Genomic DNA, 17740 nt, shown 5'->3' with positions numbered 1-17740 from the left:
TGGATAGCAGACAGAGAGGTCTCAGTGTTTGTCCCAAATCCACAGAGTTCTAGAGGCCACAGTTTACTGAACTTGATGCTGATTTTTGAATCTTTTGGGACACAGTGATCAAACAGGAGTTTGTCTTCTAGAGGGTCTCATTCTATGCCGCCTGGCAGGCAGTAGGAGTTCTATACATATTTATAAAAAAAAGAAAATGAATCTAGAGGAAAGCAGATGATGAGAACAGCATGGATTCAGTAAGAGTAAGACAGGACAAACTTCATTTCCTATAAAAGTTTCTGATAGAGTAATTGTTATATCTGAGATCATGGAGTGTCATAGATATTTTATCACTGAATTTTGGCAAGTCAGTTGACATTGTTGCTCATAATACTCTTGCAGAGGAAAAAAAAGCACGTGTCATAATTTGACAGATGTAACTGAAGCCATACTTAGTGAGACGTTTATAGCAGTAGAATATCTGTATTAGAAGAAAAGACAGTTCTCAACTCCAATCACTGATTTCAAGGTGGTATTTCAAGGTGTTAAGAGTCCCAGCCTTTATAAGGGGTGTTCTCACCACCATTCAGTTCAGACTAGTTTCTAATTTTCATTCTTATTTGTTCAAACCATAGGGTGTTTTTTGGTCTTTTTTTTTTTTTTTAAACGTTAGTTTCCAAATATTTGGGAATTTTCCAGGTATGTCTAAATTAATGATTTCTAATTTCCATTGTGGTCAGAGTATGTTTCATGTGATTTGAAACCTTAAATCTATTGAGTCTTGTTTTATGACAAGTTTTACTAAAACACGTTCTGTATTCACTTAAAAAAAATGGTATTCTGTTGATGGAGTAGTGTTCTATAAAAGTCAACTAGGCCAAGTTGGTCGATGGTATTGTACAAGGTTTGAACATCTTTACTGATTTTCTGCCTACTTGCTTGGTCATGGAGAGAGAGATTGAACTGCTGTTTATAGTCATGGATTTTTCTATTTCTCCTTGCAAGACTATCAGTTTTTGATTCATATATTTGGAAGCTCTGTATTAGATGCATAAATATTTAAAATCATTTTCTCCCTTGTTGGATTGATTTCTTTATCATTATGACATGATCCTCTTTATTTCTGGTAATATTCTTTGTATTGAAATGTATTTTTTATGATAGTTAACTCCCTGATGTTCAAGCTGGTTTTAGAAAAGGCAGAGGAACCAGAGATCAAATTGCCAACATCTGCTGGATCATGGAAAAAGCAAGAGAGTTCCAGAAAAACATCTATTTCTGCTTTATTGACTATGCCAAAGCCTTTGACTGTGTGGATCACAATAAACTGTGGAAAATTCTTCAAGAGATGGGAATACCAGACCATCTGAACTGCCTCTTGAGAAATCTGTATGCAGGTCAGGAAGCAACAGTTAGAACTGGACATGGAAAAACAGACTGGTTCCAAATAGGAAAAGGAGTACGTCAAGGCTGTATATTGTCACCCTGCTTATTTAACTTATATGCAGAGTACATCATGAGAAATGCTGGACTGGAAGAAACACAAGCTGGAATCAAGATTGCTGGAAGAAATGTCAATAACCTCAGATATGCAGCTGACACCACCCTTATGGCAGAAAGTGAAGAGGAGCTAAAAAGCCTCTTGATGAAAGTGAAAGAGGAGAGTGAAAAAGTTAGCTTAAAGCTCAACATTCAGAAAATGAAGATTATGGCATCTGGTCCCATCACTTCATGGGAAATAGATGGGGAAACAGTAGAAACAGTGTCAGACTTGATTTTTTGGGGCTCCAGAATCACTGCAGATGGTGACTGCAGCCATGAAATTAAATGACACTTACTCCTTGGAAGAAAAGTTATGACCAACCTAGATAGCATATTCAAAAGCAGAGACATTACTTTGCCGACTAAGGTCCGTCTAGTGAAGGCTATGGTTTTTCCTGTGGTCATGTATGGATGTGACGGTTGGACTGTGAAGAACGCTGAGTGCCAAAGAATTGATGCTTTTGAACTGTGGTGTTGGAGAAGACTCTTGAGGGTCCCTTGGACTGCAAGGAGATCCAACCAGTCCATTCTGAAGGAGATCAACCTTGGGATTTCTTTAGAAGGAATGATGCTAAAGCTGAAGCTCCAGTACTTTGGCCACCTCATGCGAAGAGTTGACTCATTGGAAAAGACTCTGATGCTGGGAGGGATTGGGGGCAGGAGGAGAAGGGGACGACCGAGGATGAGATGGCTGGATGGCATCACGGACTCGATGGACGTGAGTCTGAGTGAACTCCGGGAGTTGGTGATGGACAGGGAGGCCTGGCGTGCTGCGATTCATGGGGTCGCAAAGAGTCGGACATGACTGAGCGACTGAATTGAACTGAATATAGCCACCCATATTTCTTTTGATTAGCATTAGCATGGTCATTATTTTTCTTTTTGAATATAATTTTATTTATTTTAATTGGAGGCTTATTTTCCAATTGTTCAACCAAGTTTTCTTTACATTTAAAGTGATTTTAACAGATGACATATAGCTGCTTCTTTCTTCTCCAGTCTGACAATCTTTGCCTTTTGACTGAGGTGATTACTTACATGCATGAATTTAAATCTGCCATCTTGCTATGTGTTTTCTCTTTATCAATCCATTTTTCCCCCTTTCTACTCTCTTACTGCCTTCTTTTGGATTCATTGAGTGACTTGTTAAAAATGACTCTGCTTTGTTTTCCTCATTGATATACTAGCTACAACTCTTTATTTTGCTTTTATGGCAGTTGTAGTATACATCTTTAACTTACCACAGTTTACCTTCAAGAGTTGGGTTGGCCACAAAGTTCGCTTGGGTCTTTTTAGGTTTTCCAGATCTACTTAATATGCTTAATATTTCCTCTACTTTTTTGGACTTACAGAATATAGTTATAAGTATTTTTTTTGTGTCTGTATTTACCAACTCTATCACCTCTGTCATTTCTGGGATTCTTTCAATTAATTAACTTTTCTGCTCACTGCGGTTCATTGCTTCCTGCTTCATTTTGCATGCCTGATGACTTTTGATTGGAAGGACAACATTGTGAATTTTACCTTGTTGGATGCTAAATATTTCTAACTTCCTATAAGTATTCTTGTGCTTTGTTTTGGGACATCCTGTCTTTGGAAAGTTTGATTCTCTGGGGACTGCCTTTTATTTGTTAGGTAGGACCACAGCAGTGTTTATTCTAGGATTAATTTTACCCCACTACTGAGGCAAGGGGTTTCCCAGGTGGCTCAGTGGTAAAGAATCCGCCTGCCAATGTAGGAGATGCAGGAGACAAGGGTTTGATCCCTGGGTCAGGAAGATCCCCTGGAGGAGGGCATGGCAACCCACTCTAGTATTCTTGCCTGGAAAATTCCATGGACAGAGGAGCCTGGTGGGCTACAGTCCATCAGGTCACGAAGAGTCAGATGCAACTGAGCACTGAGGGACTTTCTGAGTTGCAAATTATGAGATTTTCCAGTCTAGGGGCCAGGATCAAGCCCTATATTCCTGGTCCTGTAGGTTCACTGGGCATCTTTTCCCTCTGCGTTGTGGGAACAAGAACACCTCTCTGGTACTCTTCTCCCAACTCCAGCTGTTTTGGTCTCCCTGGTCTCCTGGTTCTAACTCCTCAACTCAGAAAGTCTGCCTAGCTCTTTCTGGATTACTCTGTTTGCACTATAGCCTGGCAACTCTTTCTAGGCAGGTAGCTGAGGCAATCATAGTGCTCAGCCTTCTCATTTCCCTTCCCTTACGGAGCACTGTCCTGCACAGCTGCCTTTTAAATATATTTTGCTAGCTTCGCTTCTGCTGTTGTGTTAGCAGGAGAGTGGATTTAGTTCTTGTTGCTCTGCCATGGCTGGCTAGACTGGATCTGGATTACTACAAATTATTGCTGTTCTGTTGATGAGAGACTGCCAAGGTTGTCACTTGTTCCCAAAACAATCCTCATTAAGTAATCTGTGCTTCACAATCCACATCTCCTTTGGGTGCAGTAAACTCTTGTGTAACGGGTGTTACAGAAGAGTTGCATACAAATGAAGTCTATGTAAGACAACTGATTTTCCTCTCTAGCTTACATTTTCATTCCTGTGATGCTCTACTTCATTTCTCATTACTTTCTCTTTAACAGTGACTTCAAATCCTGTGACTTTCCTCTATTTCCTTCCCTCCTTTTCTTTCTTTCATGTCAGGGGCCAATAATCTGTACACAAATTTCACGATATTTGGGGATGAGAATTCATCTTATTCTAGTTAACATTGGCCTTGAATACCTAGGTGTGTGCTTGGGGCGAAGGTGTGTGTGTGTGTGTGTGTGTGTGTGTGTGTGTGTGTGTGTGTGTGTGGAGAGGAGTTGAATAAAAACAGGGTCCTTGACTTCAAGAAGCTCAAAATCTTTTAAAAAATGAATAAGCACTCCTGCTGTTTTGAATTGTTTTGGGATGGATTTATAAACAGTAGAAAGTGCAAGGTAAGTAATGCTTCTTTCACTTCTTGTTCCTCAGCTTCAACAAGTATTTACTGAGTGTTTCCTCTAAGAATACATTGTATGTTACCCGAGAAACAGGCACTGATGATGAGTTCATAATCTAGTGGAGGAATGACACAAACTGATAAAGACCCAAGGTGTGGTACCACAGGAAATCTGTGAGATTTCACTTGACAGTGTGAGTACAGAGGGTGGACAAGATGAGGGAAGGCTTGGAGACCTAGTTTAGCAAAGAACTGTTAAATTCAGGGGAGAGTGGTGTGAGCACAGTTAGGAGTACCAGTGCCCAGGGCTCGATGAGGGAAAATCAGAGAGGCTAAAGGAAGGGGCCCCTGATGGAGAATGGTGGGGAAAAAAGAGGCTTCTCTGTGAAAGTCTTAGATGCTAGGCTTAGGCATTTGGACTGTGGGGAGCTCTGGATGGTTTTCGATGGGTGGAGAGAGACAGAGATTGCCTGGCAGACAGCGTTCATGTGTGCAGAAGAGGTAAGGACTGGTGGCAGAGGCGCCAGGACAGGGATTATGCTTTAATCATCTTTGTATCTCCATCTGCTGTCTATGTGGGTACTCAGTTCAGTCCCACTCTTTTGCTACATCGCCCACCAGGCTCCTCTGTTCATGGGAATTTTCCAGGCAAGAATACTGGAGTGGGTTTCTATTCCCTAATCCAGGGGATCTTCCTGACCCAGGGATTGAACCCATGTGTCCTGCATTGGAGGCGGATTCTTTACGTGTGAGCCACCAGGGAAGCCCATCACCCCTCCCCATCTGCTAGTTCATACTTCAGGCCTGTTGCTGAAGTGCAGGTAAAAGGTTATCTTTTACCTTCTATCAATAAATTATTAATCTCTTTATAACCACTGGCCTTGTCAATGGCAAGACAAATATTGTGGAAAAAAAACTCTTCATGCTCCTTGCTATTTTGTTTCAAGGACTCAAGGCCGGGAAATGTGAACTCAGGTTTTTCTAAGCCTTATTTGTTTCTATTTGAATTCCTCATTTTCTTTCTTCAGGGAAAAGGCACTAAGTCCCTGTTCAGAAAATTACACAACAGGGCCATTCCAGTCCCCACCTCTCTCATGCCCAGTAAGTTCTGCAGTCTTAACACATCTCACAAAAAAGACGTCCCACACCTATACAAGTAAACTCAGACGGCCCACGTGCGTGCTCTCGGGAGAGCCGGGCGGAGATGCAAACTTTCAGAAGGGCAGCGTTCACACGACGTACACAGGAGCACACACACTCACGTGACTCCGCGCCCAGGCAGAATCGCCGCGCGACTAGGCAGCACACGCCTGGCCACACACCACACGGACACACTTGAGAGCACACCTGCTACCCTCAGGTTCCACCCCCTGCGGGGGCACGACGCCCGAGTCACCCGCAGCGTGGGCCCCCAGCCCTTGCCCGCCCGGAACTGGCCGGCTGCGGGCTGCGCCTGTCACTCTCGTCCCCACCCCCTCCCGTTGCGTCATCAGGGCGCGACGCCGCGGCAGCGCCGGCTGAGGCTTGAAATGCTGGCAGCTGCAGAGCTATAGCCGGCGGAGCTGCGGGTGCGAGCGGCCAGGGCGGGAACGGGCTGCGGGAGGCTGCTGGGGCCGGGAGCGCCGGGACAGGTGCGTGGTCGCCCGCTCGCCGGACCCAGCGCAGCTCCCGCCAGCTGCCCGGCGGTTCGCTCGCCTCGGCGCTCGCTCTCTCTCTCGAGCTCCCTCCGGTTTTCCCCCTGAGCTGTGGGCCCGGCTCGTGCCGGCGTGGGGATCGAGCTCATTCTCTCCCAGGGACTCCGGGTTGCGGCAGGGCTTCCCCCGGGCGGGAGTGAAGTCCCTCTGGGCTCAGTCCCCGCGCACACCCGAAGGGGACGTGGAGGCACTGACTTTGGCTTTGAGGCTGCAGGGGTACGCTGAAAGCAGCTGGTGCAGGGGACAGTCCCATGACAGATGACCACTGATTGAGCTGAGCACTCACTGGGCGTCAGACACAGTGCCAGGCGCCCTAGGGTTATTATGCAGAACTCCCGCAACCCAGGAGGTAAGATTTATCATATCATGCCCATTTGCCAGACGGGGAAACCAAGGCATGGGAATTAACCAGCTTGTCTAAGTTGTTGTTAACCCATCTTGGTTGGTGACCGCAAATGGTAAACAGGGGGATTCGAACTGGGATGTATTTGGCTTCAGAGTCGGCCCTCGTGCCTCTCTCGCTTTCAAAACCCACGGTTGGCTCCCCTCAGCGCATAGGCTGGCTTTTCTTTTTGGGTGGGGTAGGGTCGGGGCACTTTTCAACCTTGGACAAACGTGTGGAGGGAGGAGCGAAGCGTGGGCTTCTTATTGGCACAGGACTGTTTCCCTCTCTCTTCCTCCCCTCGTCACTGGGGCCAGCCAAGTCTTCATTTTCCCAGGCAGCCACCGGCTCCCCCTGTCGTAGCTAGATTCTGCACCTGAAACTGATAGCTGAGTTTTATTTTATACTACAGAAGAGCGTTCATGCCAAGTGCATTGGTTTACTCTTCCTTCCCCTAGCCTATTTGTTAGATTGTTACTTAGGTAAAATTGTTAAGAATGTGTATAGTTATCCTGAGAATTACAGTTACCGCTATAAATCCAAATGGGGATTGTAGAGAAATGGGAATCTGCCCTCCAAGGAACTCTGTTAACCTGAATATGAGTTTTAGGAGTGATTTAAGGCCAGATGAGAAATAATCAAAAGCTGAAATAATTTGAGGATTAGGTTAGAAAATTCTTTTATTTTATTTTATTTTTAGCATTTCACTGTTAGTGAACGTTTTTTCTGAGGGTGGGAAAAGGCTTATTGCAAAGATATGAAAACTTATAAATCGGTATTTTAGAACAGTGTTTTTTTGTTTTAGAGCTTTGTAGATGTATTAAAAGTGCAAATACCATTTCATTTAAGGCAGCACAAGAAAATCAGAAGCTTAATTCAGTTTAAGTGGGAAACGTTAGAGGTGCACTCATTACCTCTGTCCATTTTACTTTGCATGGTATGTATGACCAAAAATTCCCAGGACATAATTTTTCAAAAATTATCTACTTGTGTGCATACATGTAACTTTAAGTTAATAAATGCATATTTCCATCCTTCCAGGAACTATTCACTTAACACAAATAAAATAATTATCTGTCACATACCTGAAATAGGGTAGTAATTACCCTCGTGAATTCATAGCTGTTTTGTTCATGAAGTCTAAAGATACAAATGTTTTTTTAAATCCGGATGACCTAACTGAGTTCATATATATACATCAAAGTCCAGTTTTATACGATGACTAAGAAGTCCTCCTTAGTTCATTTGACATCCTACCCTGAAGCAAAATAACATAGAAATCAGATTTTTTTTTGAGTTCTACTATTTACTCTCTGGATCCCTCATTAACTTTAACGGTATACATTTTTTACAGCTCATGATTCAGGAGTTATGCTGTGTGACATGGATGAATCTGCATTGACCCTTGGCACGATAGATGTATCTTATTTGCCAAATTCTTCTGAATACAGCATTGGTCGGTGTAAGCATGCCACCGAGGAATGGGTAAGTTTAAGATACAGGTTAAAAGCATTCAGCCTAAAGATGTTCTCAGTGTTAATGAAGGTGGATGTACTGGAAGCATAAATTCAAATAGACATTAATAGCTACAGAAACTGCCTCCAGCTGTTTGAAGGTTAGTTTATGAAGTCTAATATTTAAAAATGCTTATGGTATTATGTTATTGGGAAGAAAAAAAATGGATAAGAAGTGTAAGGATGGTGATTATGTTAAAAAGCAAAATACTTTTGCAGAGGGGGAAAAAAAGCCTGTTTGTTCTTTTGGGTGGTGTAATTTAACCAGAATTTTTTTTTTTTTAATTCTGTATCTGTTTTCCGTAATTACATTTCAGAAGTGTGAATTTTGTAGTGGAAATAAAGTTGATTTAAATAATTGAAAATAGGAAATTTTAGTATGAATCCCAATCCAAAAGGCATCTTTTTGGCGGGTTGTTGTTGTTGTTGTTGTTGTATTGTTTTTTCTATGTCAGCATAACATGGCATGTTTTCAATATTTCTTCAGTCTGCTTTAGATTAACAAAACTTTTTTTGGGGGGGTTGGAGTTTTGGGTGGTCTTTGGGTTTCTTTTTGAGAATGTTGTATCACTGGGATTTGAGCAACTGATGAATTCAAAGTTAAGAGAAAATTATTTAGACAGAAAGGCATAATTTGACCCTAATTGGATAGTATGGCTATAATTTCAATTCTAGACTTTAAACTCACTTGTTAGGATAAAGGAATGTTATATAAGTTGACCTTGTTTTTCATTTAAAGTGAATTATTTTAAGCTATAGTATAACAACTTGCTTACTCTTAAGTAAGGGCTTTGTAGTTCTTTTGTAGGAGTGTGTGATTTAAGAGGGAGGGAGATGAACTGTTAGCATAGGGCTCCAGGGGTCCGACTTTATTCCTCTTGCTACTGTCAGAAGGCTGTCTGACCTTTCACAACTTAATGTTTAAGCCTTTGAATGCTGCTTTGAGCCAGCTATTGCTCTTCTTATGTGCTCAGCCTTTGCTTATGGTCCAAGCTCTGTCCCAGGTGTTGGTCATGGACGGAAACGTGGGCTCCCAAAAGGAAATGTGTCAGAAATTTCTCTTCTGTCTCAAACAGCTTAGTTTTAAGAGATTTTAGAGTTTTGAGATCAAGTAGACAAGTAGAATTTTCTTGCCATTCATACACTATTTTTCCTTAATATTTATTAGGGTGAGTGTGGTTTCAGGCCTACTGTCTTCAGATCTGCAACCTTGAAGTGGAAAGAAAGCCTAATGAGCCGGAAGAGGCCCTTTGTGGGAAGGTGTTGTTATTCCTGCACTCCTCAGAGCTGGGTAAGAATGTTACCTTTAATACCTTTGTTGACCTTTAATAAACAGAGTCTGTCCATGGAATTCTCCAGGCGAGAATAGTGAAGTGGGTTGCCATTCCCTTCTCCAAGGTATCTTCCCAACCCAGGGATGCACTGGAGGCAGATTCTTTACCATCTGAGCCACCAGGGAAGCCCCAAAAAACAGAGTGAAATATGTGACATGGATTTCCAACTTTGTGTAAACTTTATTTTTGCTTAGTCTTAATGGACTTAATGCATTTTTAGAACTTAGGTCCACATTTATGAACCAAATATCCCAAGTAAAAATGTTGATTTAATTTTTCTTTCCATTCATTTATTCAGTGAGTGTTGGTCTAATAGTTGGTGCCAGGCAATATTTTGTTTTGTTTTGTTTTTGTCTTAGTATGACTTTAGTGGGAGAGTACGTCTTACTTTCAGATAAGTCTTCCAAAGAGTTAGTGGGATCCTTCATGTAACTTCAAGAAAGACATTGAAATTTAGCACTGAACTTTCAAATGCTAGCAAGATGAACGAGAAAGAGAGAAAGAAAGAGAGTGTGCATACACATATGCACACACACACACACGTGAGTGTGAGTGGGACAGAAAAAGAAAGTAAAACTGTGGCCTTACCCTTTGGCTAAGTGTCTGTTCCTACAGTGGAGGGGACTGCGAGGGGGTTTCTTTTGACTCTGGGATAGTGAAGGATGGTCACTAAAATGTTAGCATGAAGATTTAAGAAAGGGTGTGATGGGTTTGTTGTTTGTCTTTTGGTGGAAAAAAGTCATGCAAAATCTTCCACATTACAGTGTAGTATCTGAGTTGATTGGATAAGTATGCGTCTGAGGGCATTTTGCCAAGAAGTATGAGCTAGTATAGGAATGTAGACTCTAATATGGCTGTGATCTCAGGCAGTAGTCACCTGGATGGTAAACTCTCTCTGGGATGGGCTAGCTATTAGAATGTTTAAGTGCTGTTTATTAACCCTGCCATTTATTGAGGTTGCTTATAACCTGTGTGAATAACTACTGGTGCTGTGTGAGTTTTCCACTCAGGGTTGGCTGGGCAGGAAGTAGAATTTCTAGCCTAGCATAAGGAGTTTATTAATCTGGGAGAGATTTATTTAACAAGCAGTTTATGTTAAATATTCAGGTCTGCTCAAGAACATCACGATAGAAATAGTGTTCCTCTTAAATCACACGTATCTTGTTGAAATAGTTGGTGGACGTGAAGGATCATGGAAATTTCTAGTCTAGGAGTGAGGCCAGTTGTGATTAATAGGCCAGTAGAAATAAAGATTTAAGTAGATGGTCATGTGGCTTTTCTTTTTAGGTCAGGCGTCTCATCTAATTCTAATTTTGAATGGTTAAAAGATCAAGACAATACTTAAATGTGTTCTTTAGTCAGAAATTACTTGGTGGTGGTAATGGTTTGGGGTGGGGAGAGATGAGCATAATAGATAAATGATTTTTGCTTAAATGTAGTACCTGATGGTGCTGAATTTGATCTTAAGTTCTTCCATGGCCTGTTTATATAAAATAATTTTTAACAGTATTTTTACAGTGATTTTCTGCTACCTTTTCTCTGAAGTCCATTTCTCTAAAGAGATAGCACTTAAGTATTTTGATATCTTCTTTTGTGGGTACATTATGCTTTCTCAGCATTTATTTGTGGAAGGTTTACCTTTTTTGCCTACATTGTTAAAGTTATGGACTTTATCTTTTTAGCAGAACTATTTCTAGATTATCTTCCAAGATTACTCACAAAAAGGGTGACCTTTAGTTGTACATTTTCTCATTAAGTAGACAATCATTTTAGGGGACTAGAAAGACCCCATACTTTGAAGCAAGATCTGGGGTTGACTACTAAGCTTCTGCCAGCCTCAATTTTCCTCCTATAAAATGGGGATATGGGTTACCCTGAGGATGAATGAGATAATGTATGTTATAGTCCTCAAGAATTACTATTATTAGAGTGAATGATTTGTCCTTGCCAAGTCATTTAATATCTAAAAGAAATATATGTGAGTGCATGCTGAGTTGCTTCACTCCTGTCCAACTGTTGGTGGCCTCATGGACTGTAGCCTGCCAGGCTCCCCTGTGCACAAGACTCTCTCAGCAGGAATACTGGAGTGGGCTGCCATGCCTGCTCCAGGGGATCTTCCTGACCCAGAGATCGAGCCTGCATCTCTTACATCTCCTGTGTTGACAGGTGGACTTTTTACCGCTAGAACCACCTGGAAGCCCAAAGAAACATATAAAATATATAAAAACAGACAAGTAATATTAAAAATAAAAACTGTTCTTATATTCACAGAAGTCCTCTTATTATAATTCTCCTTATTCAGATGAGAGAATTGAGGAAAAGCTTGCTCAAAGTCATATAGCTGATCAGTGGCATAGTTGGGATTCGTCTCCCTTCTCTACTGCTAGTCTGATTATGATGGAATGTGAAGATATTTACTTATGATTTTTCCATTCTTCCAATTGTACTTTTACATGTACTTCATAAAGCCATTTACTACGTTAAGAAAAGTTTCAAAATCATGCTCCTCTTAATCTCTAAATAAACTTAAGAATATGTTAGCAATTATGAGCAGAAGTCATTTCTCTGACGGCCACAGATAAGATGTTGATTTAGAATACATTATTATCCACTCAGCTCATAAAGTGAGTGAATTAAAACCAAAATTGGCTGCAAAGAGAGTTCCTAAAAAGAGACTTCTAATGTCTCTTAATATTAAAATACCATTAAACTGAGAAAGGCAAAAAAATAAAAAATAAAATGAGGATAATAATTCTTATGTGTGAGGATTATTGGAAGATTTAGTAATCTCAAAATAATACATGGTACTTAGCATAGACTGAGCGACTTTCACTACTACTACTTAGCATAGTATTTTTGTATTTTGAAAATAATGAAATTTCCAGAATTCCTTTCAGTGACAAGCCATCGTGACTTTAACTCTTTCTGATTGAGGGTGGGGGGCTCGGCCAAGGGGGCGGTGATACTTCCTTTGCAAGATGCTGAGGAGTAGTTTTGAGTTTGTGACCTTTGAAAGCTAAAAAGTACTTTTCAATAAAACATTTTTCTTCATCTCAGATTTTTGAAAGTCCTCAAGAACTAGTAATTTGAGTCCTTCATCAACAATCCAGTTGTATATTTATGTCTATATTTATTTTGTTTTATATAGGATAAATTTTTCAACCCCAGTATCCCGTCTTTGGGTTTGCGGAATGTTATTTATATCAATGAAACACACACAAGGTAAAAATAAATTTCTTATATTTCTAATGCATGTCAAGAGAAAGACTACAGAATAACCAACCAATGCACTTTAAGATGAATCTCTTTATGGTTTTTTTGAAGAGTTAATAGGGTATTAACTTCTAACATATACTTCATCTAAAAATTGGAACCTGAGAGATCTATTGCTATTCTACTGCTGTATTATATAATATTTTCATGAGACTGTAGATATTACTTATAGGTTTCTTTAACTTATTCATATATTGATGTTGCTGCTGAAATGTGCCAAAATGTGACAGAAATTTTTCGGAGGAGAGGTGTAGGTTTGAATGCCTTATGATATATTATTATTTTATACTTAAAAAAGTATAACTTTCTGAAATCTGCCTGATCTATAGAGTGAATATTCTTTGATTTATTACTGGCTTAAGTCTTTTCTTAGAATTCTTACTTCCAAATTCCAGGCATCAGAGTGAGAGAAAAAGAGGCTTTCTTCTCAGTGGATTTAGGCTGGGGGATGAGGAAGGAGGGTGAATGTCTGTAACACAAGAGCAGAACGGGAGCCAAAACCACTACCAGTCCTTGTAGTTCCAAGAGTAAATGCCTGGAGGCCCAGGAGATGAGAAATACATGAAATCTCATGAAAAAACTGGTCTAAGAAGTCAGATACTTAAATTTTTTTTTTTCAGATACTTAAATTTTAAGGGTTTCTGATGTTACTGCTCATATTTTAATGATTTTTTTATAAATGAGCATATACTTGCATATATGTTAGCTAAATTTTTTGTTTTTTTTTTAATAGAACTAAAATCAAGAGATGTGGTTTTGCTAATTTCTATGCTGCCCTTCCTTTCCTCTCTCTCTTGTTTTCTTAAGTTAAAAGGAAAGAGCAATTTTTTCCCCCCTCTGGTTGACATGATTATAATCCTAAGTAAAAGAATCCCATTCATTCTCTTCCTTATGTAAGTAGACATTTTAGATACGAAACTGAGGAGTTCATTTGTTGTCTTCACTTGGAGGCAGGTAAGAAAAAAAAAACATGTGAGATAAACACACACTTTTTAGCATGTTATATTGACTAGGCAATGAAACTATTCAGTGTAATTAGCTTCCTGTACAGGTGACTTGGCTATTTAGCCCGTCTCTGTGTTGCAGGGAGCAAAGCCTGAACAGTTTTATGCACACACACACACACACACTGCTTTCAGTCTGTGGCAAAGGGATTTCCTCAAGAGTGTGGACTTTGTACATTCCAGTAATAACTGTTCACTGAAAGATTTTAGAATTAAACACTTAACATATTGGGCCAAGTTGTTCAGAGAACTGAGAGAAAGGAAAGGAGGAAGAAAAAGAATGCCAGGAAGGAGAGTTGAAGAAACATGTGATTCATAAACAGTTCTCCCCCAAATTACTTTTTCTTGATCAAAGACTTTTTGTATATTTTCAGAATTAATTTGTAATTGAAATCTTCTCCTGTCTCTCTGGATATCTTTATGGAGGAAATGATAATGAGGCATTATGTAATCATTACAAATAGTTTCAAATCATTGCATAATGAAATCTTATAGCATTCTTGTTCTGAGATCCATGTCTTTAACCCCCATTCAGATAACACATAGTCATTGTCACTGCTGGAAGTTTGTCCTGTTTCTTATGTATGTTGGATGTGTTTTATAAAAAAGCCAAAAACAAAAACATAGCAAGAAAACTCGGTTAAGAGCTTCTGGCTTCATAAATCCAGAGTACAAGTATTCAGACTGTTGTCTAGTTAGCCTTGAATTCTGTCAGCTGATCAGCCTTATCAATTCAATTTGAGAGTCAGTGGTCACCTTAGAAGAATTAATGTAATGACAACTAAAAGAAAATTAGCCCTTTGTGGTAGGAAAAGATTCCCGGATTACTTTCTATAGCCTGTAGCTGTAGCTATAAGCTATATAAGCTTATAAGCTATAAGCATTCAACATATTTATTTTTTTAAGTGGTATTAATAAAGTAAGATGCTTACATTTCTTTTGTTTTTATATTTGGATTATTAGTTTGCAGAGCAATACTACTCAAGCATTGATACACAAATTCCAAGTTTAAATTTTAGTTGAGAGTACATGAAAGAAAAGAAATAAAACTGTCTTCATAGCATCCTGAACTACTTACTAAGGAGAATTTGCTACAGGAAAACCCTAAATCTCTGGAACAGGTGAAATGAGGATTTGTTTTTACAAGAGGGAAGCCTCTGAATAATAGGTATTCCTAGAGTGCTTCTCTGCTAAATCGTTTTCGTGTTGCAGGCACCGAGGGTGGCTGGCAAGACGTCTTTCTTACATGCTTTTCGTTCAAGAGCGAGATGTCCATAAAGGCATGTTTGCCACCAATGTAACTGAAAACGTGCTGAACAGCAGTCGGTAAGGGTGGGATACTGTTGTAAAGGGGAAAGGCAGGGATGGGTGGTGGGAGTGGGGAAGTAATTTCCTTTATTAGCCTTTAGTTTCTCTGGGACTCTGTCCCAAGAGGAGTTTGTGTTTCCAAACATTAAATGTTCAAGCTCCAGAAGAAAGCAAGGAAAGGCAAGAGAACAGATGGTTTTGGTGCCATGTGGGAAGAGCAGCCTTATTTTATGCATGAATAATGGAACGGGGTTCTAATATGAAAGGCGAGCTGGAGTTCAGATAGGCAAATATTTCCAGAATTCTCTGTTAAGTGTTTTGTAATGTGAATACTGGGGACAATGCATTTCCTACTTTACAGCCAGAAGAGAAGCTCATTTCATATTTCTGTCAAATAATTGTTAAGCACCTAGGCACAAATTCTTTCATTAGAAAGTCATTATTAGAGATTTTAAGAGAATAAAGTAATTGTCCTTGCCCTCAGAGGATCTTGATTAAAAGTTGGAGAGACCTACTTGAACTCTGATGGAGTGGGGAAATCATTACAAAGTTAAGCCATTAAACTGTGGGAGTTTGGGTGAAGGTTTATCTCTATTCCACCGCATTGTTGTGGCCCATGTTAGACACCTATCTGGATTTGGGGAGCTGGAGACCAGAGTGGACTGAAAAATGCTTAGAAATGCAAGCCCAGTGGTACAGTTGTTAAGGGCTGAGCAGTAGTGGCATATAAATATTTACTGAATGAATAAGTGAATAGTTGATCATGGTGGTGTAATAACTACGTGAATTACTTGTGAAATTCTGATATAAATGCCGTACTGATAAAAATGCTGTTCAAGGATGGGCTTAGGGATGGTGTTTCAGCGTCCTGTGGAATTGGTCTTTTTGTAGTAATGAATGATGGGGAGTTTTGCTGTATATTATTCGAAAATCAGCAGCAGTGAGAGGAAAAAAACAATTGTTTGAGAAACTCCTTTGGATAATTCTATATTCTGTTTTCTAGGTAATGCCCATCAAGTGTGTGTCATTTCATCCAGATATTTTGACTTGTAACTAGGATGTTAGAAGTTATTTTTAGGAGGTTTAAACGTCATGCATTCTTCCCTAAGTTATGTGGGAGATTTACAAGACTGGGTTAAATCTTCCCTTTTACCTTATAGCTTACTGGTCTGTGCTGTTTAAATCTAAAGCTGTGCCTTTTAAAATTACTGACGTGATTTGGAAAACGCTTGTGACTATTTATGTCCACCTTCAATCCCTCCTAGAGAGTTTTACAGATATCCCACTCATAGTCACAATGTAAATGAATAATAAGTAAAAGAAAAAAACCATATTACTTTGGCAGTGGGTTTGGGGTACCTCTGAATTACATATCTAGAAGGATAATCTTTCTTTTCTTCCCTTCTGCCAGAGTGTAACTTTGCGTCCCTTACAACATAACTGGAACATTCAAATTCACATAGTTGTTACCCAGCGAATTTGAATTAAAATTTTAAATCTGCCTTACAGCTTCCTCAGGGAGTCATTGATTTAGGAATATAATATACTTAATGTTTAATAAACAGCCAAAGAAAGCACTTCTAACTTGAGTTTATTCTTCTGTGTTATCACATTTAAAAGAGAAAGTGTATTTTGCTTTGTGATTTGTATCTGTAGTTTAGAAAATAATACAGACTGTAGCACAGAGCCAGTTACGTTGTCTGTCTTTCCATTTTGAAATCAGAGTACAAGAGGCAATTGCAGAAGTGGCTGGTGAGTTAAACCCTGATGGTTCTGCTCAGCAGCAATCAAAAGCTGTGAATAAAGTGAAAAAGCAAGCCAGAAAGATCCTTCAAGAAATGGTTGCCACCGTTTCACCGGCAATGATCAGGTATTAAAAGGCAGAGCAAAAAACTTTAATCAGGGGTCATCTGGTTTTGAGCAGACAGGACTGAACCACTGGACTTTCCTAATATAATGCTCTTGGTCCAAAAGAGGTTTTTTAACATATTCTGATGTTAAAAACTGACTCCTCCTTATAGTCTTATTTAAGTCTCAGGAGAAGTAGCGCTTGGGATTCTTCAAGGTACCTCAGTCTCTGTCAGTTGATAGCAGCCATTGTATTACTGCCGCTGCCTTCTATACAAGTTGTGAGTTAGGTTTCACATGCTCATGTCTTTTTATTTTCTTGTAGTTTCATTGAGATGTAACTGAAAGACAGCACTGTGTAACTTGAAAGTATACAGCATAATGATTTGACTCACATCCACTATGAAAACCACGAGTTTACTGAACATTTATCATCTCCTATTGATACGAAATTAAAGAGATAGAATGAAATTTCTTTTTCCTTGTGATGAGAACTCTTAGGATTTACTCTCAACAATTTTCATATAGAACACACAGCAGTGTTAATTAATATTATTGTGTTATATATTATATCCCTAGTACTTATTTATCATATAGCTGGAAGTTTTGTATCTTTTGACTGCCTGCATCCAATTCCTACCCGCCGCCACCTTTTGGTAACTACAAACCTGATCTCTTTTTCTGAGTGTGCTTGGAAGTATAATTGATCTACCACACCATACTAGTTCCTGTTCCACAACATTAGTAGTTCAGTATTTCTGTACATTTCAAAATGATACCGCTATAAGTTTAGTTACGATTTGCCAACATACAAAGGTACTACATAGTTATTGACTAAATTCCCCACACTGTACATTTCATACTTGTGACTCATTTATTATACAACTGAAGCGTGTACCTCTTAATCTCCCTCACCTATTTCTTACATCC

The 17740-nt window shown here is 39.6% G+C and overlaps 1 protein-coding gene across 3 annotated transcripts in view; it reads left to right on the top strand.

Annotated features, from left to right (window-relative positions):
• Window positions 1–17740, top strand: part of GPAM (glycerol-3-phosphate acyltransferase, mitochondrial) — a 56627-nt gene that overhangs the window by 11549 nt on the left and 27338 nt on the right. For all 3 annotated transcript variants that reach the window (XR_008201427.1, XM_052660864.1, XM_052660862.1), the window contains exons 2-6: window positions 7884–8014; window positions 9212–9334; window positions 12526–12599; window positions 14867–14980; window positions 16686–16832. Coding sequence is in view for 2 of the 3 variants with exons in the window: in XM_052660864.1 (XP_052516824.1) it covers window positions 7884–8014; window positions 9212–9334; window positions 12526–12599; window positions 14867–14980; window positions 16686–16832 (589 nt within the window). In the remaining variant the exon portion in view is untranslated. The remainder of the gene's footprint in view (window positions 1–7883; window positions 8015–9211; window positions 9335–12525; window positions 12600–14866; window positions 14981–16685; window positions 16833–17740) is intronic.

Source organism: Budorcas taxicolor, chromosome 23, assembly GCF_023091745.1.
Source record: "Budorcas taxicolor isolate Tak-1 chromosome 23, Takin1.1, whole genome shotgun sequence".
Taxonomy (NCBI): Eukaryota; Metazoa; Chordata; class Mammalia; order Artiodactyla; family Bovidae; genus Budorcas; species Budorcas taxicolor.
The sequence above is the reverse complement of the archived record's forward strand: the minus strand, read 5'-3'. Positions and strand labels throughout refer to the sequence as shown.